Below are 27,219 nucleotides of genomic sequence, written 5' to 3' on the forward strand. Positions count from 1 at the left end.
TTAATATCTATTATCCTTATGTTTTGTTCTTCCGTTTTGGTATTTTTTGTTTGCTTTCTGTTTGTTATCCTCATGTAATATATCATTATCAATAGCTGAGGATTTATCAAACGAAATATCTTTTTTTGCAGAGGCCATTCAACATTCCATTTTCCCTTATGTGCTCAGAAATAGATGACAGTAATTTATTTCGTTTTATTAAAACCAAAATTAAGTATATTTAAAATGAAAAAATTGTTACCAAAAATCTATGTTGCAAAATAAAACATCAGGAGGTAAAATATAAATTATTGTAAAAACCTAATAGATAAAAACACGAAAACATAATAAATCGTCTCGTGTAACAAGTATTCATTATGAAAATAAAATTTTGTCTTGCGCGACAAGAATAATAATGAAGAATAGAATCTTTTAGATGTTTGCTGATGAAAGGCGCTAGGATAAACTGATTAAGGATCAAAAAAATTATGCAGTGACTTTAAATTAATCTTATTAAAAAATGATTTTCTTGACTTACAGAAAATCACAATGATTTAAATGTTATAATTTTATGATTGTTATATATGCGGAAACTTTGCGAAAATACGCTCAAAAGAAGCACACTAGATGCAACCGCTTAACATTAAATGAATTAGATACTAATTAGAGTTTTAAAATAATTTTTATAATGTTACATTCCATTTGGGTAAATCCACCACTGTGCAAATGGAACCTCGGTACTTAAACAGTCTGAGCATAAACAGCTTGGATAAAAGCGGACATACACACATATGAGCTCTTGTAAGCATATATATATATATATATATATATACTGGGTGTCCCATAAATTTGTAAATACTTTAAAAATTCATAAAAATTGAAGGAATGAATATATTTTAATGCGGTTTGCGAAACTGTTATTCTCATGAAGGGAAAAAATTTTTCATACAAAAAAAAAAGAAATAGTTCAAAAATTTGTCGATAGAGGGCGCTAAACACAAGCAAAACATACAATTCTACGGGAAAAATACTTTTATTTGCATGCAAGTAATTGTTTACATGCGTATCACACCAGTACTTCAGTACTTACTTGTTCTATGTGTCCGCCATCACCACAAATAACAATTTGGAAGCGGGAGACAACACTGGTAACTGCATCATACAGCATATCCGGATGAATGCATGAGATTTCGTGGCGAATGGCTTCCTTTAGCTGCACTAACGAAGTTGGCCTACGGCGGTACACTCGAGACTTAAGGTAACCCCATAGCCAAAAATCAAATGGTTAAATCTGGTGAGCGTAGGGGCCATTCATGTGTAAAGTGACGATTGATTATCCGTTCTTCAGTTAAAATTCTTCTCAAAAATGCCTTCACTTCGGTGTCGATGTGAGGAGGTGCCCCGTCTTGCATGAATGTCACTGTGTCAAGGACATCGTGTTCCAATAAGGACGGTATCACTTCCTTCTGTAACATTTCCAAGTAACTTGTTCCATTAACTGAACATGTCTTCCATCCTGCTTTTTTACAGGGCTTTTCAAAGAAAAATGGGCCTACAATAATGGATGCAGTGAAACCACACCAAACAGTAACCCGTGATGAATGCAGGGGCTTCTCAGTGTAAACTTGTGGATTCTCATGTGCCCATATTCTACAGTTATGGGTATTAACTGCTCCATGCAAAGCAAAATGAGCCTCATCTGTCCACAATATTTTCAGCAGCCATCGCGGATCATCTTCAATTTTCGCCAAAGCCCAATTTGAGAATTCCAATCTCTTAGCTGTATCATTTGGTAAGAGCTGATGTAGCGATTGCAATTTGTATGGGTACAATTGCAATACACCATGAAGGATACGGTACACCGAAGTCTTTGGTATACCAGTTATTGGTGCCACTTCTCGTGCGCTACTGACTGCACTTGTAGACTGTTCCCTTAGCGTGTCCATTTGCGAAGAGACATCGGGGGTACGGACTGTTGTTAAACGAGATGCACCACTGCGTGGCCGATGATACAAACTTCCAGTTTCTTCGAAACGGCGTACTAGGGAAACAAGTCCAGCAGGAGTGATCGGACTTGAACCTTTCTTCAATCTTTTCTGGGTCCTAAACTTTCGTAAGGCTTCAGCCGCCGATTCGTTGCTGACATAAAACAACTTTACCAATAGTGCTTTATCCACCAGTGTCAACATCTTAATACAAACCTTATGCAAACCTTTAGAAATGATGTGTCAATCGCTCACTTTGCCTTTCATAAGACTTTAATTTGCATATTTCCACTAATTTGCTTGTGTGCAGCGCCCTCTATTGACAAATTTTTGAATTATTTTTTTCTGTATCAAAAAAAAAAATCCTCCTTCATAAGAATAATAGTTTCGCAAACCGCATTCAAATATACCCAGTCCTTCAATTTTTATGAATTTTTAAAGTATTTACAAATTTATGGGACACCCGGTATATATATATGCCATCAAAAACATAACTTGTAAAAAAAACCAAGTCTCGCAACTCAGTTCTTCTATCGTAAAAAGTTGTGAGATCCATGTAATACCAAATCGGTCAATTTATTCAGTCCCTACTTAAGGATCCTTCCGTCTTAAGTTATTACGTAATTAGCTAACTTAACAACCTCTTATAGTAACCATATCAATATTAAAAATCTTTTATGGTTAAAATAAATAGATTAATTAATTGTAAGTTCATCGTATATGAACAGTTCAATCCACAGATTCGGTATACTGAGGAAACCTAACAACTTGTTAGTTTGAGCAGTTGATAGTTTTACAAAAGGTGACTTTTTTCTTACCGGTGGAAGCTGTAAGAGATCTCCGAAAATTACAAGATGTTTTTTTCCAAACCACCCATTCTGATCGTTGCTTGTGTCGAATATTTCAGATAAGCGTAAATGAATATATGTTAAAGTAACATTGGGATCATACTTTGAAGATCAGTTTGCTCTTCTTCTACCAGATTGATTCTCTGAAAGTCACCCATTGCGTTTGCAGCTTCCACAGCTTCAAATTGAATTATTTCAAATTAGATATTGTTACAAACCTGTAATTTTACTTCCCAGCGAGAATAGTGTCATCATAAGAAAGACCGTTTTACATTAATCTGTATTGGATGCTGTCGAATGCCGAGCCAGTGATCCCAGAGCTTGGTGACAAACTTGGCGATCATTTGGCGACTTGGTGACGAATTTGCCGACAAGATAGATAATGCTCGAAACTTTGAGAAATTTATCGATCCGTCCATTATTACACGCATATTTTAGTTTTTCCTTGATTTATACACTAAACACTAATTGTATTCTAAATTTAAAGCTTCTATGTCTGCTAGAAGTGTCTTAGAGTTTTGATGATCGGTCAGTCAGTGACAATTCACAAACTTTGACTAGTTATAATTCTTAAACTACTGGTTCAAATTTAATGAAATTTGAAATATACCGTGTTTATATAATGCCTGCTTGGTTACTGAAAATTCAGGCTTCTAGTTTTATTCACAATGAAGTTATAGGGGGTCGAAAATGGCCTGAACTGCTTCGAGAAAAGGATGGTACGGCGTGCCGCTTGTTTTTGCTCGACTTGGCGGGGGCACTGCCGTGCCCCCAGATATATATATATATATATGATTATTTGAACGAAAAAAAATATAGTTATTAATAGTGTAATTTATACTCACGTGACACACATAAAATAAATCGTGCCATTTTAATGTGTAGAATGTAACTTGATAGGAAGTGAAAATACTTGGCAATACTTCTCTGCATAATACAATATACAGTTCAATGTTAGAATATGAATTAATTACATAAATCTAATATCATATTTAATTTTCATTTGCAAGGGGTTTTTTTTCCTGCTACATTGAATTTAATTTAATATATTTATATATACAAAAAAATTTGGATTCTCTATTTTCATTCTGATTCCAGATTTATATTTTATTACCAAACGATATTTCCTTTTTTTTACTTCATTTCTCCAACGTTAAAACATCTGCTAATGAAAATTCTAAATAATGAAAAAATATTCTTCGATATATCAAAAACTGTCTTTATTTCAGAACTCTATTTTTTATTTATTTGATTGTTTTTATTATTGCTTTACTTATTCTTAAAAAAATGTATTCAATATCACTGTCAATGACAATCATTTTTCAATGTTACGGCGATAAAGGGTATTTAGTTTAGTTTGAATGGGAAAAGAACCTGTTTTCCTGCATATAATATCTTTTTTTAATGTTACCCCCTGCTTTCCAAACCTTTTTTTCTTACTTTTACTCCCTCCGACCACCTTCCCCTACGTCGTGGTGTTTCTTTCTTACATTTCGAACTCTTCGAAGGCCACTTGCCTAATTTGGTGTCTTACACGTCCGACGTGCTTTTTTTTACGTAACACCAATAATTCTGTCTGGATATTTGCTTCTGACAGGTGGCATCGATGATGTATTTAGCGAAGGTAATATATATAAATGAATTCTTTCAAGATTGATATTGTCTTCACAGAATTAATCATTCAGAACTCATTTTAACTCCGTTGATTGATTATCACTCAATTGTTTATAAAAAATGTTCAACAAGATACAATTTCTATATCAAATTTCGTTTGTTTTGTCCATTGAGTATTTTGACGGTATATGTGTTGTATTGATGAATTGGCTGGCTATTAAAATGTTGGGCTGAAACTAATGTGCCAGTTTTAGATTCTCAGTCGATTGAACACTTTTAATTCTATCTCACTATCATGATAATTTGTTTAAAATACTAACAGCGATTTCAATGAAATCAGCTTACGTGACTTAATAATTTTTTGATAAACGGAACTGTGCATGCCATATGATATATATACCCTTTCTAACATATGTTTTTAGGTTGAAATACGTCTGTTGATTGTGTGTTTTAAGAATTATAACAAAAAGAATGTAGCGCCCTGCAGTGCCACTAAAAGAAATAATTTTTGAATAATAAATTCTCAGTTAGAGATAATTGTTTTAGAATTTTTAATCAGATTCTTAGTTAATTAAAGTTAATCGAAACTTTATTTTTTTCCTCTCAATAATTCAGATGCTTCTTATCTCGCATCTAAACCATTTTTACCGAGCAATTTTTAACTAATTTTATTAAAATTTTTGAAACTAATTTTAAATATTATTTGTGAAATTGCTTTATATTGCTGCTATGAAATTCAAAATAATATCATTATTAGTATCAAATCTTTTAGTTTTTACCACTGTTAATGTTATAACAAAAATTGGTTCCTATGGAAATTATATCCCAAAGCAGAATTTTCACTTTCGTAATTTTTAACGTAATAATGTTTTTCAGATTGCATTCTTTCTGTAAAAGTCGCTACGCAGAGAATGCAACAAGCCAAACAAAAATAATAGTATTACGAACTAGAAGTTTCCAATATATCATATGTGTTTTTGAATAAACATGCCATGTGAAGTTGAAAGTGTTTAGAAGAATTTTTTTCTCTACAAGTTTCAATGCTACAAACTTAATTTTGTGCGACGCATTTTCGCATGAATCATATGCCATAAATAGACTGAATATAAATAGTACCATTTTAATGATTTTTCAAATTCGTTGTTTTACGCATGATTATGATGAAGTTATTGTTTACAGACAGTTTGTTCAATTCTCTTTCTTTCCCATGCTCGTTCATTCGCTTCATGTTATAGCTTGAAATTTTGTACATTTGCGTACATCTCTCGATGTTAGTACATTTTTTTAAAATTTTCATAGTTTAGTTATTAATTGCTTGATTAATTTAACTAAATTTTGATTTCATGTTCGTTGTGCCATCTGGTAGTGAATTAAGAAAAATTATCTCATAAGTTTATAATATTATTCATAATAAGGATTAAACACTAGTAAGAATAAATATAATTTCTTACGGTTGAGCACACTGAAAAAATAAATTGTTTTTGTTCAATTTATTGAATTATTTTTATTATGAGAATTTTAATTAGATTTTTTTTTGTTTAAAAAGGCTTTGAAGTATATTTTAAGAAAATACTTTTATATATTAATGATATAATGCTACATAGTAGTACATTAATGTTATATAATATACTGCATAGATTGTATACATTTTTGATTGAATGCCCAATACGACGGTGAATCATATTCATCTGATAATTATTGAATTATTAATTATTTATTTTAGGCTTTATCCTTGTGAGAAATAATGTCTATTTTTTCTTACAAGAATCAAGACTATGCATCGTACGATTTTTTTCATTCAAATTTTCCAAATTCTCCCGTTAGGATTTATACAAACAAATTTCGAATTTCAGTAATTTTTTTCTATAATTTTTAGTCGCTACGCGGAAGAAAGGAAAGTTATTTATATAGTTTGAAATATTATCGCTTGCAAATCAATCAAATTATTTCAAAAAGCAACTTAATCATTTTTAATCGAATTGGAATTTTATTTTATCTTTTAAAAAATATTTAGCAAATTTATCTTCTAAAAATACTCAATTGTTACTCAACATTAATCTTTTTTTATCAAATTGGAATTTATTTTCATTTTTTAGATAAGATTTGTGATTCAAAATAAATCATTTTTATTTTCCGCAAACAAAAAAAAATTATTTGAAAACGTTCCAAAAATATTAAATGATGGCATTTATTCAAAAGAAATGAATATCATATAAATTAAAAGTATTTTTTACTTTTATTTTACTAAAAAAAGAATTATAATTCCATCTTGTATTCTAACGAATTATTGGAAGTACAATGTATTTCGGGCCTTTATTTTTGTAGTTAAAAATGCATTTATTTCAGAGCAAAATGAATAATTAACAGATGAATCAAAATATTGTCCATCACTGGTTACTACTTTTTCCCACCTCTTAGTCAATTTTCGAATTCCATCTCGAAAAAATGTCTCGTCCTTTAAGACGATCCAAGTTAGAAGCCAACTTTCGATTTCTGTGAAAGAAATGAACTGGTTACCTACCAAATCGTGCTGTTTCTGTAATCAGAAGAAGCAATGTCCGCAGAATACGGCCTGTGCTGTAAACTTAATCTCACTTAAGCGTTTCCAAATTTGAAAAATAACTCACTTGAGCGGCCTGCTCACTGCTCGTAATGCACAACTCAGCCAAATCAATTGTAGCCTATATTGATCGCCTTGTGATGGAATCGTTAGGTTGTAGCAGCTCATAGTACACAATACTCTTTTAGTAACATAGTACCCCACAGCATGATCTTCGAACTATGAATATTTGGTTTTAGTGTTGTTGAGATCGATGGCATCAATTGACTGGCATAGCATATTTTTTTTCTTTTTGGAGTTGAATATCCATTTCTCATCTTAAGTCACAATTCGATGTAAAAATCTTTCTTTGTTGCCTTTGAATTAACTGCTTGCAAGTGAAAACCGCCTTTCAACATCTCTGGGAATCAGTTCATAAGGCATTCAATTGCCTTTCTTTTGAATCATTCCCATTGATTTCAGCTTTACGGAAACTGTTTGTTGAGTCATTCCTAATGATTCTGCAAGCTCCTCTTGCGTTTTACTTGGATCTTCATCGAGTAATGCCTCCAGTTCTTTGTCGCCGAAATTTTTTGGTTGTCCAGAGCAAAGCTTGTCTTCATTGATGAAATCGCCATTCTTGAAACGTCGAAACTATTCCTTACATAATTTATCGGAGCATTGCCACCATAAACTTCCACAAACATTCGATGCGTTTCAGCTGCATTTTTCTTCCAATTAAAGCAGAAAACCAAAACCTTCTGCAAATGCTATTTAGTTAACACAAACCGGAATATTCAACATAGTAAAAAACAACGTTTCAATGAACTCAAAGCGGTATAAATTGAATATTATTGAGAGATATCTAATCTCTCTAAAACCACCAACATCAAATGTTCATTATAAAATTCATAAAAGCTGTTGCCATTTTTTTATAACGAACCGAACTAATTTGTACTCCCCAAAAAAAATCTCATAATATATATATTAGTTAAAAAATATTTTTTTTGACATCGTAGGTTTTTATTGCGATTAAAAGTTATCAATGGTTTTAAAGATTTGAAACTTAAGGAAAATAGATTTATTACTGTTTATTATTGGCAATAAACATGCGCAATTTTGGTTTATGATGAGAGATATTTCAATTACAAAAGTTCTGAATTACAAAATAAGCTAATGTTTGTATGAAATTCGTCGAAGCATAATTTTTCCCCCGCTTTTTAGATATCTACATTCTAATACACGCACTGTTTAGAAGTAATCAGAAAATTGACTGGGATTTATAGAAACCATCTAGATTGGTCTCCCTGAAACTTTTCTTGCATCCTCCCCAATAAAGGTTTTATCTCACTCCCTTCACATAAAATTGGAGACCTTGGGTAAGGCTGCGAATACCTTTCATTGATATTGGCTAACGGCAGTTACAAAATAGAGATCTTTAATATGAATCTAACATTTTTACTGAATCTATCGCTACAATATGTATTTTGAGCATTTTTTTATTGACCGATTGATGCCAAAATTTGACATTAAACGACAGCCACAAAATAGCATACCGAATTTCATTGATTTAAGTCATAGTGTTTATGAATTATTACATTTACATGCACGCGGAAGTACTGACTGACAGGCGGCCAACCGTTTGCAGGATTAGATTCAAAATTCGATACTTGTATTTTAGATGCTAAACTTATTTATCAAATTTTATCTTTCTGGCTCATAACATTGTGGAATTATCGAATTCACTTGTATTCAAATAATCAGATAGACAGACTTCCAATGAATGGATTTCGTTCAAAATTTGAAAGAAATCTATAAACTTGGTCATAATTCCATATACCAAATTTCATCTGTCTAGCTCAAAGCGTTTTTAGTTAACGTGTTCCCAGACAGAAGACATATTCCAAAGATGTGTTTTTAGGATCCAAGTGATCTGAAACGAGGTGAATCGTCAAAATCTCGACTTCGAATTTTTTGACAATTAAATATTTCTTCTATACTTGGTATATGAGCTAGTAAAAAAAGGCTGTTATTGCTTGAAATGCTTTTTATTTAAAAGAATCGTTTAAAAATATATTAAATATTATATTCTTTATTATATATATTACTTTTTTAATGACAAAATATTCATTATTATTAAATTGGACTGACTAACTAAAAGGCAGTTAAAATGCACAAATGCAAAGCATAATTACTGTCTTATCGAAATAGAACTGGAATTGAGAAATTATGCAATCAAACTGCTGATGTAAAATTATGATGTTTCCGTTTCATGATTATTTATGAACTTAACGATTTAAGATTCTTTCTTCTTAATTATATAGCGTGTGGCAATGATAAATTATTTTCAATTGCATGTACAATTTGCAGAGATAGTTTGCATTATTTTTCTTATTACTTATAGTTCCTTGTCTTTTAATTTAAAAGATCTGCTCATGACAAAATAGTCTTGGCACTTTTTAATAGAATATCTGTTGACGCTCATATCAAGGCAAAATTAATGAATTTCACATTTGGAAATCTCAGTCATCTGGTATATTTTTTGTTGAAAAAGTTTTATATTAATGATTTTCTCCTTCATTTTGAAGTAATAATTTGTTGGAACCAATTAGGTATTATAAAACGAGCATGTTTTTATGAAAAACTATAACCTTCACTTATCTCATTAAAAGTTGGCTATTTTACGAAGAGATTTTAATCCATGAACCTTCGATTACACCCAATCTTTACAATGTTGTATTTCTTCATCTTTGACATACCATCATTATTTTAACTATCAAAACATCTTATCCGTTGTAAATTTTTAAGAGTTTCCCGGTATTGAAACAATTATTTCGACAATTTAGTGTTTAAGGCTTTGAGATTAAGAGCCATTCAATTCATTTTCAAGTGTTTTACATCAAAGGCAGCACTGATTTGAATTTGGGATCCATAGTGCATTTGACAAGATGAAAAGTAGCAGCCAAAATAGAGCTATATGCATTAAAGTAATATGGGTAGTTATTTTTATCCTATAGATGTGAAATCACGTAATATGGGTCGCGGGGCCTGGTAGTAAGGTCTTGGCTTCTGAACCGGATTCCACCGATGAACCGTCGTGTAAATGGGTTTGGTGCACGTTAAATCCGTTGGGGCAAAACGGCCTCCCGCTGGTGTGGTGTGGAAGATTGAAGAGGGGGTGCCATCTCAGGTATCGTCCTCGTCATTTGACCGCGGCTCAAAATTATGAGGTCCATTCCAAAATAGCTCTAGTGTTGCTTTAAAACGGGAAGTTAATGTAACCAAACCAAACCACGTGATATGATTTTGTTAGTGTTAGATGACGAAAACATTCCCCGCCATTTATCTTCTGTGTCTTCCTGAGTGCAGGAGAATATTGTAGTGAAAATCGCCCTGTTGGATGCACTAGCAAGTCTAACACTTTAGATAATATAATAGACGCTTTATTACACATGACGCTTTATTCCAGCAGAGACTTGCACAAGAACTGTCCATCTAAAACTCATAATACAAATAGACAGAAAATCGCCAGCGCTCCGAGTGCCCAGCTAAAGTGCTCGTTCTACAATCAACACTCCGAAGCGAAAATAGAATCGACTAGTCACCTAACTTCCCGCATTTTTATAAATTTTCTGAAAGTATCTTCAAATATCATGTCTTATTAGAGATTGCGCCAAAATTCTTGTATCTCCCAGAATTTTCTTTTTTATCGCCAAATAGTCGCCTTGGTCAGGAGTCATTGACCTGGCATCCAATTCAGCATCCATTAAGAGTGTCTGTAAATCTCTCTTTTCAACAATGTTACGAACATTGCAGGAAAGCAATATTAGAGATTCTTAACAATATTGCCATTCAAGATTTTTGTTTACTATCGAAGTCATGAGGGTAGATTTAAGAGTGTGTTTTGCCTAATTAATTTTTCCAAATTTTTCTGATAAAATAACATTTTTTGTTTACTTTGAAATTTATTTTGATAATCCATTCATGAATTCACTTTGCTGCAACTCTAATCTGTATTTTTCTTCTTCTTTCTTTCCAGCGTACGGAAGAGTCACGGCACGATTTCCGAACGAAAACTTTCCGAAAAGACCGATTTTGTGACGTTTGCCAACGGCCTATAGACTATCAAGGCAGCTCCTGTAAAAGTAAGTGATGAATATACCACCTTCACTATTATCTTTATTATTATTGGAAGCCAATGTTGAAAATAAGCAATCAATTTTTGTAACACGGCAACTAGTAGAGGTAACTGAAATATGGCTAAAATTCTTTTGGGCATGTTTTTAACATATCGTTAGTAATATCGGAAGAGTGCTTCAATTCGAGAATTACCATAAATAATTAGATAGTTTAAAATATAAAGGTACAATATTCTTCAAAATATTGTTCTTAGTCAATCATATACTTTTGACGAAAGCTTCTGGTGGCTATATTGATACGTTTATATTAGATGCGATTACTTGTTACATTTTCGATTTCTTTGTTACATTCCTGTATATGAAATATGCAATGACAAATTATTGTCATCGTCAAAATATTCCATCTAGAAGCCTGAACGAATCTCTGTGTTTTGGACTTCCAGAATTCTAAAAATGCATTTTTAGATTTATTCCATCTATTTGTAGACACGCTAACTTAAAAGAAAGCTGTGAATGATAAGCATGAAAATTGATATTTGACTTTTAGTCTAAATTTCCATATTTTTATCAAATTTTATCGAAAGCCTATGGAAACTTCGTCCGTCTATATGCATGTGAGAACGCATCCATGAACTCAAAAACGCAAATTAGATAAGGGAAAGTAAGCATAGTGATTTATCACTAGGATTTTAAATTCGTATATCAAATCCCCTGTGGTGACGCTTTATAAGCCAGATAACAGCTACGAGACATGAGAAATTTCTTTTGTCTAGTGGTCTTGTTACTCGGCTACGAACCCAAGGGTTGCGAGTTCGATCCTCGCTTATCGCCAATTGCAACATTGGTGACCCGATGACGTGATACGCAAAAAACCTTCATACAACTGTTGTAGCGCCCTCTACCAGAAATAAATAAAATCAAAGCTGATAAATAATCAGCCAATAAAAATGAAAAAAAAATGAAGCTGATAAACAATCGGCCAATAAATAAAATGAAGCTGATAAATAATCGGCCAATAAGAGAAAAAAAATGCAGCTGATAAATAATCAGCCAATAAATAAATAAAGCTGATAAATAATCAGCCAAAAAAAATGGATAAGACGCTACAGCCAATATATCACCACTAATAACAGCAAAAACAGGACAAAAAATCGTTCGTCTGACCTCCGACGCACTGAAGGGGGAGTAATGTGGTGACGCTTTATAAGCCAGATAACAGCTACGAGACATGAGAAATTTCTTTTGTCTAGTGGTCTTGTTACTCGGCTACGAACCCAAAGGTTGCGAGTTCGATCCTCGCCTATCGCTAATAGTAACACCCCTATCTAATCCATCAAAGAGTTGAACGTCTGTCCATTGGTAGATATGCGATCTTCCCGATGACACAAAAACACAGAGTCTTAAACAAATGAAATTCGGCACGTGATCTCGTAAACAACATTGTAGATCTCTGTCAAATTTTGGATCCAATCAGTGGGAAAATTGAAGTTAAAAATCCATACTTAGCGTTCTTTATTGTTTTCTTCAGTGCAAAATGTATCACATAGTATTAGAATGCCAGAGAGAGATTTCAGATCAAATGAAAGTACTTGTTAGGTAATTTTTCCTTTTTACTTGGCACATTTTTTGATTCAGGACAATGAATTAGAAATTTGAACTGTCCCGGCTAAACTATCATATTTGTCACTTTATATGTATAATAAAAGTTGGAAACGGAAAATCTCTTGTACTTTACTTTTATTAAAGTTAACTTACAGATGTAGATATTAAATCTACTTGATGTTTTATATATAATGAGAACTATTTGCCATCTACTAAGTTTTTGGAATATCTTAGTTAATTTATTTAATTCAAATATGCTTAGTTTATCCATTTAGTTCCAATTCGGTACTCTTCTCCATTCATACCTCTAGGATACCTGTTCACTTGATTTACTTTTAAACCTTATCTGGCCACATAAGACATTTTCTCTTCTATTAGTGAAACTTTGTAAAAATCTCAGCAATAATTCAGGTAAAATACTTTTTTAAATTAAAAGTTAAAAAGCACAACACAAATAGGATAATAATAAAAGCTAGAAGGAAAAGTATTAAAAAACAATGGAAATGAATAATAAATGAAAAAGAATTGAAACGACTTTGAACACAAATTATTAAAATAACTCCATTGGCGTTTGGCCGAAATAAGTTTTGAAAATGAATTAATCAGAAATGTAAACACTAAATCTCGAACTTTCATTTATTTACTTTAAATCGATTCTCAGAATTTTCCGCATTAAATGAGCCAATGACTTTCAGAAATACAATGTTACATGCAGAATTGTGTAGTTCCTCAATAGCACAACTATTGTCATGGTCTCCAAAGACAATAATTTTAGCCGGACAATTTTTTTTTAAAGTCAATCACTTACGGTGAGATTGATTCATTTAAATAAATATCTCAGTGTTAGATTTTTCTAATATTTTTTGTGCTTGAGCACAGTTTTGGTTTTCTAAATTGCGATTAGTAGAAGTGAATAGACACGCTTCTCTATTCTTTGGCGTTCATCAGTATCCTTTTCACACCTCTCCTTGAATCGTAACATTATTTCCTACGACGTCAGAATATTTACTTTTAGAATTCTTTGTAAGCTTTGCTTGTATAGAAAGATGGAAATGTCATCAGAATATTGAGTAGAAGAATGGTCGGATAACTTTCTGTTTTAATATGTAATTGCTTACTTTTTCATACATGAATAAAAGTAACTGTTTATATGACTGAGATTTAGCCTGCCGACCTGGCACCAAATTTGCTATATCAGATTCGGTTGATAGAAAATAGTAACAAATATCATCGCATTGATTCTAAGAAACTACGGGGGAAAACGCTGTCATTAAAATTTGCAGCTGCTCACATTTTTTTAAAAAAAAATTGTGACAGTGCCAAATGAAAACAAAATCAAATCTTCCCGATTTATTGCGAACTTTAAATCAAAAATAATAACAAAAAAATGTGTCGCCACGTGTCCGCATTCCAATAAGACCTCACCCAAAGTCTAAGCTATGTCACCTTCCTCATTCATTTGAAAGGGAAAAAAAGTCGTTTGAGGATGCGCAGATGCTCTGACAAAAAAACCCGATCTGAATACTCTCTAGTCCATATAATGTTTGTTAAACACTATTTAACCCGTGTAGAAAGTGATTTGTTGTGGTCATCTCGGTTTGTTAGACTGACTGACACACACCGCAAACATGCAGTCTGCATCATGTCGGGACTGGAAGACTCACTTCTTTTTTGTCAGATTTGGAAATAAAAAAAAAGGGCATGCCTTGTTGCAATTTTTTTTACTTTCTCTCTCTAAAAATAAAAGATAAGCCACCACAAGACCGCTTTTTGTCTAGCGTTATTTTGACCTATTGAACCTTAAAGAGGAAGACAAGGCGTATCTTAACATCTTAGTAAAACGGCAGATAAAGGCATAAAGTGAATCTTACTGTGAGAGAAAGTGAGCTTTCTGAACAGATTTTTTTTGGAGTAAAATGATTTTGTGGACAGCTAGTTGAAAACGTCGTTCTGAAGTGTTTACAATTAATCACGTTACCATGGTAAATAGCATTGAAATGCTATACACGATTCCTATATTTTGTACGAAAGAATATATTGCAATACAGTAAATTTCCGCACAGTTGTTAATCCCAAAATATTGTTTGAAAACGCCTATACCAGAAAAGAAAGAGAGAACTCAAAAAATAATACATACATACATACATACATACATATATATATATATATATATATATATATATATATATATATATATATATATATATATATATATATATATATATATATATAGTCAAAAAATTCGAACTCAAGATATTGACGATAGTTCCCAGATAATTCTGAGTTCGAAAAACAAATTTTTGGAATTATATTTGATGTTTGTCTGTGAACACGAAAACTCAGAAATGTTTATAAATCAGATGGTTCACATTTTTTAAGAGAATTTTAATACCGGTTATATAGATTTCTGTCAAATTTTGAATGATTTATTTACACGATGTTTCACTCCCCGAATTGCAAGTGTGCAGATAACTACTAATACAGATAACTAAAAGTTGGAACACCGTTTTAGCATCTAAAGTGTAGATCCGCTTCAAATTTTGAATCAAATCTGTCAAAGGTTGATCTTTCGTCGCTTTGCATATTCCTGAAATGACCACATTTCGTCGATTCTATCTCACTAAGGGGTGAGATTCGGAAGGATTTTTTCCACCAGAATTTACTGCATTATTAAATGTAAACATCACCTCCTTTCATCTTTCCTCCCACCCCTATTTGGTTGAATTAAAGCCATCCTAACGCATGCGCAAAAGCGCAGATGGTTTTAGAATCCGTTGGCAAACAATACGTACAAACGCGATAACACGAAAACGCAACAACTAAGATAAATAAAAGTTGGTATGTGATCTTATTATCAAAATAGTTGTTTCATGTCGTTTTCGTTTCAATCGGATGATAAAGAGACATCCAAAATACAGCCACAATTTTCTTTTGTATACCGTGAAGAGGAATTCTGAAAATAAAAATCTAAACACTCATATCATTCATAGTCTCGTCTGTGGCCTGGTGGTAAGGTCTCGGCTGCATAACTGGAGGATTGTGGTGTGGAAGTTTGGAGAGGGAAATATTTTTTACAGAATATTTTTTTTTTATGAAATTGTGATTTAAATATATAAAAGTGAGATTCGTAAATTTTTCTTATTCCATAGACATACAAACTACTCAAGTTATTTTCTATAAATTTTGTTCACAGATACTCTAAATTATAAAGACGGTTTTAATGATCGGATGAGAAACCGTTAAACAATTAGTTATTAATAAAAGAAACTCTACATCCATGTATAGAAAAGATTATTTTAATATTTAGAGTATTAATTCTCATTCAAGAAAAGTATTAAAGTTATTTTAAATCATTATATTTATAAAGCTACGACTTATCATTCGTAATATTGATTCAAATCTTGCTTTATTTTTAAGAAATTATTTATAACTTATGGAAATATGAACTTTCGATGGTTTTTAAAAATCGTTTGATGTGGTCGAATTTTTCAAAAAGTTACTAGATTTAAAATCTGATAAAATCGAGATTCTCTTTTTAATTAAAAATTAAATTATTAATGATAAGAGAGTTTTGCTTATAATATCGTTAGTTATATATATATATATTACTTAAAACAAAATTTACATTAAGAATTGGAAAAAATAGACGTGAAAATATTTCGAATAACATCCGGTATATTAACTTGTGCTAAATGAAATTAAATCAATTGCAAATAAGATCAACCAAAGCAGATTATTTGTTATAAAATAATTATAGAATAAAAATAATATAAATATAAAAGCAGTATATTTGTAATAAAATTAATATAGGTTCTAAAAATAACGCAGAATAAAACTTGGAGATAATTCCTAGCCAAAACAATTGGACGAATTCTCCATTATGCATATGATTATGTATATATTTCAAAATTCAGGAAAACCAAATAACTTGTCTCCCAAACTGTTAATCCGATTTCGTCATTTTTTTTTTTTTTTTGTTCATATAAAAACTTATGATCTAACTTATGTTATCAATCGTCGTTTGCCCTTCCTCCCCCCCCCCCCCCAAAAAAAAAATTCCGAAAGAAATCTGAAAAACACAAATATACTACACATTTTCTTTGGGAGAAACACCACGACAAACGTCCGTATCACTAAAACAACGCGAACGATCCTACCAGTTCGTTTCATGTGAAAATACTTGTCCCCAGATAAGTTGTCAAAGGTCGCCTGTTCTCTCATCTCCTTATTTTTGTGAGAAATTTCAAAAACACTACTTCGCTATGCATTTTGTCTGAAAAAAAATGCGAAAATGTTTCCTTCAGTTTCTAGAGATAACGCAAAATAAAAGCTTGAAATGATCGCTAACCTAAACAACCGGACCGATTTCGCCAATTAGTTTCCTTACTTTGTGCTCACAGCTAACCAATCGAAATACTCTGTAATTAGTATGTAAATATAATTTAAAATAATATTATTATTTATTGTGGTAGGATATAGTTCATGAGAGATAGTTAACGCTATTAACGTTTTTATCTACTACAATCAGCGAGAGTGGTTCTTCCCGAAATTTTCTCTTATACTCTCCAATAAAGGTCTTATTCCCCCCCCCTCCCCCCATCGGCTGCAAAAAAATTGTGAACGTTTTGGATAAAGCTGCGAACGCCTTGCAAGGTATTGACGAACAATAGTTACGAAATACTGTGAGTATGACATTTTGGGGAATTCATGGGAATATTACTTTGGACGTCTTTTTTCTTACCGATTGAAACAAAAATTTGGCACGGAATTATAGATCAAAATCTCATGCGAATTTAATTGATATAAATTATTGCGTTAATGAGTAATTGTATTTAAAAGTATACGAAATTCCAGACTGGCAGACGGTCAACTCTTTAACAGATTTGATTAAATTTTTTAAGAATTTTAATTTTAGATGCTACCACTATGTACCAAATTTTATTTATGTAGCTCTTTGTGTTTTGTAGTTATCGCTTTCACATGTGCTCGAACAGCCAGCCAGACTTTCACTGAATGGATTTTGTTCAAAAATTGATAGAAATATACAAATTTAATTTTAAGTACATATACTAATTTTCATCCGTCTACTTCAAAGTGTTTTTCAATTATTGTGTTCACAGACAGATGGACCGGGAGACATAATTCCAAAAATATATTTTTCCAACTGAGACATATCTGAAGCGTGAAGATTCGTCAAAATCTCGAGTTCGATTTTTTTTTTTTTTTTTTACGGTTATGCTGTTTTCTTTACACTTAGTCTATACTTATAATAAAGCTCAATGTGTGTGTGTGTGTGTGTGTGTGTGTTGGCGCTCTACAGGCCAGGTCATTTGACATACAGCTATCAAATTTGGTACATGTATACCTTAGAGGTCGGGAATGTGCACCTGGGGTCCCTTTTTTTGAAATTTTAATTAGAATTTTAATTATTAATTAAAAACTAACTTTCCCGCCAAAAAAATCTTTCATTTTCCCCACCGCCAACTTTTCCGCCAAAAAAATCTTCTTTTTTCGCCATCGCCAAATGAGTAAGGCTTCCGGGGTTTTTTTCTCCCAACAGTAATGAGGCTAGGGTTAGTATTTTTCGGCGGATTATTTCAAACGATTCTGTTTATTTTCTTAATGTTTGATGCATTTAAAATTAAACATTGTTAATTAATCGATCCTGCAGATTCATTCTGAAGAACTTTTGAATAAAAATAAAACAGAATAAAGGAAATTAAAAATTTCTAATCCGCATAGCGTTACCCCAACTGGCGTAGAAAAAAAATCACGTATTTGCGTTACGTAACTGGCGTTGAAAATTCACGCATGCGCTTTGTGTTCTGAATTTCGCATTGTGTTGACGAATTATTATCAACCGATGCGGACTGGATTTAAATTTTTTTTAGGTTCGTTGCATGTTTTTGTAATTAAAATGTATTTATGTTAGTTATATATTTTTTGTATATGCTTATAGTTTTAAGTGCATAGTTTTTTAAGTAGTTTTTTTAAAACCTGTTTTAAACCGTCTATTTTAAACGATTCGTTTCATTTTCTTAGTGTTTGATGCATTTAAAAGTAAACATTGTTAATGAATCGATCTGCTCATGATGAATCTAAGAAAATTTTGTTGACAAATTCCTGAGATAATACGTAAATTGAAAAGGATATTCTTTAGTGCCCATAAAGTTTAAACGCTGAGTGACTCTATTTTCATTAATCAGATTATAAAAAAATTCTTTGTTTCAGTAAAAAATATTATTATATTAATTGCAGATTAATTCTTTCCACTTTAATTTAAAACATAAATTCTACGGGTGTTAACAGAAAATTAGAGAGATACATATTACGTTATGACTGAAGGCCTTTATAATATTATTAGTGAATTATATGACTATCAAAATTTGAAGTTTTAAAATATTTTGATGAAGCTATTAAAGTAGGAATTGCATAAAATATTTAAATATAAAAATTTTAACGAGCATTAAGATTGGCGAACCGGTTGGTCGACAAATTCTTGAGATATTACATAAATTAAGAAAGATATTTTTTAGTTCCCATAAGGTTTAAATGCTCAGTGACTCTGTTTTCGTTAATCATGTTATTAAAAAAATTAACATTTATTGACGAACACGAACACACTGATATTCACCGTTACTCTGATTAGATATTATAAAATCTGAATGGATAAACATAAACGTGTAAACAGCTGTGCGCCGGTTTCTATGGCAACACAGCTGGAAAGGGAAAAGAAGTTTCCGAAGAAAATTCACGCATGCGCATTGTTCTGATTGTTGTCATGACAACCACTTTCAACAGACGATTTAAATTATTTTTAGGTGAGTTACATGCTTTTGTAAGTAAATTGTATTTATGTTAGTTATATATTTTTTGTATATGCTTATAGTTTTAAGTACATCGTTTTTAAGTAGTTTTTTTTAAACCTGTTTTCAATGATTTAAATTATTTTTAGGTTAGTTGCATGCTTTTGTAATTAAATTGTATTTATGTTAGTTATATATTTTTTTGTATATGCTTATAGTTTTAATTACATCGTTTTTTAAGTAGTTTTTTTAAATCCGTTTTAGACCGATTATTTTAAACGATTCATTTTATTTTCTTAGTGTTTGATGCATTTAAAAGTAAACATTGTTCATTAATCGATCTGTTCATGATGAATCTGCGAAAATTTTGTTGACAAATTCTTGAGATATTACATAAATTAAGAAAGATATTCTTTAGTGCCCATAAAGTTTAAACGCTCAGTGACTCTATTATCAGTAATCATATTATTAAAAAAAATGCTTTGTTTCAGTAAAAAATATTATTATATTAATTGCAGATGAATCATTTACACTTTAATTTAAAGCATAAATTCTACGAGGGGTAACAGAAAATTAGAGAGATACATATCACGTTATCACTGAAGGCCTTTATAATATTATGAGTGAATTATATGACTATCAAAATTTGAAGTTTTAAAATATTTTGCTGAAGAATCTATTAAAGTTGGAATTGCATAAAATATTTAATTATTAAAATTTTAACGAACATTAAGATTGGCGAACCGGCTGGTCGCCAAAGGCGGCTAGTATGCAATAAAGTGAGATAGGACTTATTGTATGCCTTGATAAAATCGCTGCGATTAGAAAATTTCATTTTATTTAAAAGAGAAAAGAAATTGGAACACATTCATAACTATACAAAATCTGCACAATTAAAAATATTATAATAATTAAATTTATTAATTGGGGAATTAAAGTAATGAAATGATTAAAAGTAGATTTAAAAACCAAAAAGCGCTTTCATTATAAAAGCAAAAATCTAAAAACAATAGTTTTTTAAACGTAAAATCCAATTCAAAGATACATATGAATTAGAAAGAAATTTTAAAATTTATGTCGTCAATGAGTCCTAATATAGTCCTAAATATTACTGTAAATACGAAACCGACAAAACATTCAGACAAGCGATTCATTTCTGCCTGTTTAAAAGTGACAGAGAAGCATTGAGGCGAACAATAAAATTCAAATAAGAATTCCAAAAGCGTTTGAAAATAAAATGGACGGTATTTTGAAATTTTGTTCACGTAGATTCAATGTCATGAAGGTGGCCATTCATTATAAAGATAGTTGCTCCTGTCTTATTGTATCATAGTTCTTCTCATTAAAATGGATTATTATTCAGATGATTTAAATTATAATACCACTTAATAATACTTAAATTGAAATCAAACTTCTATTTGTTGTGAGAAATCTAGCAATAATAGATAAAAATTTCTTTTATGTATTTAATTTCTAGACTTGTGTAATATATGTAAAAATAAATGTTTCTTAAAAAAGAAACTTCCTTCAGCCTAGTGAGTACAAATGACCGAGCTCAACTTTCTAAGCTTGTTCAAATGCGTATTAACTTTATTAACTTCTGAGTATTAATTGATTTTAAAAAAATCTAGTGGAAAATCGTATTCCATGCTTCTGAACTATTGGCGGAACCTCGAGCGCATTCATTGTAGGCTATGTGCGGATTGCCATTTTGACATGCGTAATGTAAATAAACTACAACATAGAAGGAATTATGCCATTTCATTGACAAGGATCTCATTCTATTCCGCGTAGTTATTTATCTTTTTCTTTTTTTTTTAATCGTTTAAGAGGGAGGAGAAGGAAGTGAACTGCTAAACACATCCGTGAGGTCTACAAATCCAGTGTTGAATGAATAATGAGATTCGAATGGAAGGTTCACTTGATGGATGGTTTGGTTTAATGAGTTTTTTGGAATCTTATCTAGTGGGTGGGGAGGTTGTCAGTATTGTTTTTGTAAATTGATACCTTTTCTGATAGGACAACTTCTTTTTTAGCGGGAATACCGAGAACTTTTAATCGTTTCGCAGTGACAGCTGTTTATTGGCGGCATACATTGCCAAACTCTGGAATGGAAAGTTGGCTTTATTTTTTCGCTGGTATCTTGTTTTCAACGACTTTTTCTTTTTTTTTTTTAATCAAAGGCTATATTTTGAATGCATATTCATGTTAGCCAAACCTCTGCGTGTCGTGAGCTGTCTGGCTTGTGTTGTTGAATTTTTATTATTTAAATATGTAATGAAACCAGAATAGCAATTAATTTAAAAGACAAAAAAAAATCGCTTGGATAGGCTTTAGTAACTAAAATACAATAAATGTCTCAAATACATTCTACCATCTTATTTTAGGTTCAACAGATTCCAAGGTCAAAGGATTGAATGATAAATTTATAAGTATATAAAAAAACAGAAGATTTTGAAGATCCGGCTTGCACTGTTACTTGAGGTCCTTAATGGCTTGATAATAAATTGGAACTGTTTTCGGAGATGAAGGATTCCACATTCGAAACTCATTTCCACCAAAGAACTGCTATGCAAGAAGTCCGGTGCATACTAAATTTTTCATGACTGGATGTCCTGCGGAGAGCATGGTGCGAACATTTGGAGAAGGGGGAAGACAACTGAATTGCCGTCCTTGTCTTCTGATCGCGGTTCAAAATTACTTATGTCTGACAGAAAATAGTTTTAGTGTTGCTTCAAAAAGGGAAGTTTATGTAATAAATCAAAATTAATATCAATAGTTATTAATTTAAATTAATTAGAGACGTAGCTCTATAATGAATGATTAAAATATACGACTGGAAATACTACTTGGATAAACTGGAAGATATACGAAAATTAAGAAATGATTAGATCATATTAGTTTAAAATTCTTTTATAAAGCGATATTTAACTTTCATTCTTTAGTTTGTTCTATAGCTGCACTCGTCTTATTTCACAACAACTGCTGGAATTAACTTGGATTACAGTTATGTATATTTCTTTTAAATGGCACATTGGTTCGCGAGCACTTTCGAAAATATTACATTTATGCAACATATCTTCAATGGATGTCAATTTTTTTTAGATGAGATTGGCTTGTTCGCTATCTTACCATTCTTTAACTGGTGCTTACTCCATGGACCAGGCGAAACTTATAATAAATAACGATGAAATCTAGTGGCGGATAGCGCCTTTATATATATATATATATATATATATATATATATATATATATATATATATATATATATATATATATATATATATATATATATATATATATATATATATATATATATATATATATATATATATATATATTTGGTTGATGTTTCCAGCCAAGCTTTCTTAAGTCATTTGGGCTTTTTTTTCTAAATTTTTTCTTCCTACCTTCTCGAACCGTTTGCATGTTGAATTTGCACCATCCTATATTTGCAGGCGGTTTAATACAAAAATAAATGGCATTGCAAAAGTACGATAAGACGTAAAAAAAGCTCTTATTGGCAGCAAGTTCATAGATTCATTGACGTAGATTGGGCTGCTTTAGGCATTTTCCCTTACTTTTAGCGTCTGCTTGAATAGGATGATGTTTCTTACTCGAATTACACCGTTCGTTTGCGATTATTAAAAGGACTGTAATCTGTACTTTCATTGCTGTCGAATGTTTAATACGGATTTGAATTGCGTATAGTTTTGAAATTTTACCACTGTCATTTGGGGAAAGACTATTTTTAACCACGTTGAAATTACGAAGCACTTACCTTTCACAGGTTCATAACCAATCCAACGCCAAGATATGTAATCCATGGCAATAGATTTAATGTGCTCCAGATTCATGTAACATGCGGGTCATCCATGGAATTATGTCTTAGGTTCGCATTTCTACCAATTGGAAGCCGAATGTCCTCCAACAAAGCATTTTTACTCCGTGTGGGAAAATGTTTTGCATATGCATTGTTTTAAGAAATGTGCCGCCATTAATTCTAATCCTTTATCGAATTATCTTTTTAAGATAATTCTATTAATCTTTAAGTTATTCTATTTATATCTTAAGATGGACTTATGTTACAAGATTGTAGCTTAAATTTACGTACTAATCTAGTACCAAATGAGGCAGGATAAGCTTTGACATACCAATTTACTAAATCTGTTAATTAAAGGGCACATCCTGTTTGGGAAATTTATTGTTATTGCACCTAAGAAAATGAAGCGTTTCCAAGTGATTTTTCCATTTTTAATAATTTTATAGTTTTATTTTACTGCTGATTTAAAAATTAAAAATTCAGTAATCCGATACACGAGACTCGCACATCATTGTAAGCAAAGGGCTTGACAAAGTTCCACTTGTCCTCACTAGTAAAAGAGAGAAAATTTTTGAAAAGTATTGATTTTAACAGAAGTTTATGATCTTACGAAAATGGTAGTATTTCTCTTGATTGGTGGGTACGCTATACTTTACTGTAATTGTAGGAATGAATGCTCTCCTCCGTATAATGTAGTGAATGTGCTTTCATATTGACCAGACGAATCCAAAATTTGTAAAGTACTGCAATTTTTATCTCAAGACAGCATAGTAAATTTCATCTATCTAACAGATTATATGTTTGAATAATTGAGCATTCTATTACTTCACACAAACCGAGTTAACCCATTGGCGATCTGAATCTGAAATTTGAAACTAGTGTACAGTTTTGGTTATAAAACAATTTGTTGAATTCTACCCATCGAGGCCGCTGCGGTTGTGATTTATTGTATTGTTGCGAATTTGTAATATTGCTGACTTCCACAGTTCGTCTCTTAGTAAAGAATAGAGCTTTGCAGATATTTTAATAGATGCTAAATGTATGCCAGGCTTGATCCTTGCAATAAACTTGGCGATCATTTGGTGACTTGACGAATTTGAAAATCTTGATGGAAAAAATGGAGGATTCCGAATATTCGAGAATCTTGGCTTATATCCAGTAGGACACAAGTTATGTTGTTCTTGAATATTCGCAACAAAAAGTCACGGGAACTATAAAAACAGAGGCGAACAGACGAATTTAGTCCAAGTAGAGAAAGAGAGATTAGTTTAGTGAATTATCTGTTTGGTGATGGGGGGGAGGGGGGGGATCTCTAGCCAGTTTTGTTTGAACTCGCTAGAGATATTTGCCGTTGCAGTTGTTTAATAACGATTTGCTTCTTGTGTTAATAAATTTTGCTAAAATTCTTACGAGCACATTTTGTCTGTGCTTTGCTATTGTGTTTAAGTGCTTTCTTGTTAGTAATGCACCAATATCCGTTATCGAGCTCGGTGGATTTTTCTCTGCACACCCGTCAGACGGATTTCACAACAATAGTATTCACATTTACACGGATAGTCAAACAGATTTCTTATAAACGGAGTTCGGCTAAAATTTTCCAAAAATTCATAATCTGCAAATCATTATTCATTTATTTCTTGTGTTCCGTTTTTGAATTATTGTGAGCACAGATTGTCAGACAGACCAGCGTAATTTCAAAAATATTTTTTTCGGAGTCTCTCTAGAACATGAAAATTAATCAATATCTCGAGGCTGCGGTTTTGCCATTTTTTCTTTTTGTTCTTCGCATACAAGGAAGTGAAAATGTGTTCCACGTTTTTGTTTAAAAAGAAAACTTCAGGCTAATTCGACTGTTTGTGCTTGTCGTTATTAATTTATTACAGGTAAGTTATTTCTTCACGTGTGTGCGCTTCCAAATCTTATCCTATTTTCCTACCAAGCCTTTTATCTGATCACACATGAAAAATGAAAGAGCTTCAGCTTATAATCGGGGCAGAATAAATAAATGTAATATGTGATGTTCGCGCATAAAATCATAGTAATTAAGATGCCACCCTCCGAGTATTTCAGTGCCTTGTTACAGCTGTAATGGATGAGACTTCGGCGAGATATGAATTCTTAAACATATCGGTGTATGAGACAAGATAAAACTCACTGACTTAAAAAAACACTTTCTTGCGGTAATTAAAAATAATCAGATAGTAGCATAGAGTCATGTTTTTCCTTCTATGGTTTTCACAAGGACATGAGCAAGCTTTGGACTTCAGTAATTAATCCTCTAATTAAAGAAAGAAAATCAATATTCTGAAATAATTATTTCCCCTTACAACAAAAATTTATTAAAGGTTCAATTTCTATCTTTTCGAGTACAAAGTATACGTAGAGAAAATATCTCAATCGGAAAATAATTCGACTTTCAAATTTTAACGAATCTGCTCGTTTCATAACTTCCTGAGTTTGGAAATCACATTTTTGAAATAATGTCTGTCTGTGGACAAAATGAATTTTTAAAAAAATGTATCAAATGGCATGAAACTGGCATTGCATTGCTTTTGCATTATGCTCAAAAAACAAACTGCCTAGATTAAATACATCAGCAGGCAATCTGTCTATCCCCACCCCTTCCATATGAACATAACGGGAAAATTAAATAGATTGATAAATAAAATCTATCATGTAATTTTATCATAAGAATAGTAATCTGTATTAAAATTTGGATGCAATCAGTCTGGGGTTGACCATCTGTCGTTTTGTATTTTCGTATGCATATGAATTCATGAAATTCAAGAACACAATGATAAATGAAATTTATAATGTAAAAATGAAGTATAGTACACACTCGAAGTTCTTAAACTGCAAATTCTTAACAAATTTTAAATAAAATCTATCCACAGGCATACGGTCTTTTTGCCCGATAATTCGCATGCATATAAACGTGGCAACTCAAAGATGCAACGACTTAAATAAATTAAATTTGATATGTCAGCCTGTTATTAAAATTTGTAGTTATGTATGTATCAAATTTGGCTTCAGTCAATCGTCAACAAGATGTTTAAAAGGCATATTATATTTCTTTTGCTACATTGCGAAGCACACAACTCTCATACTGGGAAATCTATTTATAATTCCCTCCATCCACCAGCCCAGGGCAATTGTCCAGCGGGTAATCCCCTATTACTTGGCTTAGTTTAATTATATTGACGTCCCATTTTAAAGTAATGCTAGGGCTATTTTGGTTGGGACCTCGTAATTTTAAACCGCGGTCAGATGACGAGGGCAACACCTGATCCACGCCAGGCGGGAGGACGTTTGGTCCCAACGGATTTGGCGTGCATCAGGCCCGCTTACACGACGGTTCTTCGGTGGAATCAGATCCCGAACTTGAGGCCCTCCGGTTCCGAAGCCGAGTCCTTACCACCATGCCACCGCGGCCCCTCCATCGCTTGGCAGCAAACTTGTAGAGTTTTATCAGTTATTTTTATAAAAATCGAGAATTGCGTTTTATTCTTTTTATTTAAGATCTGTTCCGCTGCTATTTTTGTTGGGAATATTATTACAAAAAGTAGAAATTATTTGTATTTATTGTTAACGTAATTATTATTAGATTTTTCTTATATTATTTGTTCATGATACGTACCTTTTAACATATTGTTTTTTTTTCTTTCAGGTTGTAAAGTTGCTTGTCACAAGGAATGCGAGATGAAGGTAGGGTTTTATTGATTTTTAATGTGTATTTATGATTTACTGGGATTATATTTAAATGACCCATTTCTATAATAAGTGTAATTGTGAATGAATATCTTTAATATTTTAGTTAATTGTGATCGCGAGTGAATATCTTTCATATTTTATTTATTCGAATCTTTTAGAGATTTTGTTTTAGT

The 27,219-nt window shown here is 31.8% G+C and overlaps 1 protein-coding gene across 8 annotated transcripts in view; it reads left to right on the plus strand.

Annotated features, from left to right (window-relative positions):
- LOC129965543 (tensin-1-like) overlaps window positions 1-27,219 on the plus strand; it is a 474,618-nt gene that overhangs the window by 190,541 nt on the left and 256,858 nt on the right. For all 8 annotated transcript variants that reach the window (XM_056079518.1, XM_056079523.1, XM_056079519.1 and 5 more), the window contains exons 2-3: window positions 11,005-11,110; window positions 27,003-27,040. In XM_056079518.1, the coding sequence (XP_055935493.1) occupies window positions 11,005-11,110; window positions 27,003-27,040 (144 nt within the window). The remainder of the gene's footprint in view (window positions 1-11,004; window positions 11,111-27,002; window positions 27,041-27,219) is intronic.

Source organism: Argiope bruennichi, chromosome 4 (genome assembly GCF_947563725.1).
Source record: "Argiope bruennichi chromosome 4, qqArgBrue1.1, whole genome shotgun sequence".
NCBI lineage: Eukaryota > Metazoa > Arthropoda > Arachnida > Araneae > Araneidae > Argiope > Argiope bruennichi.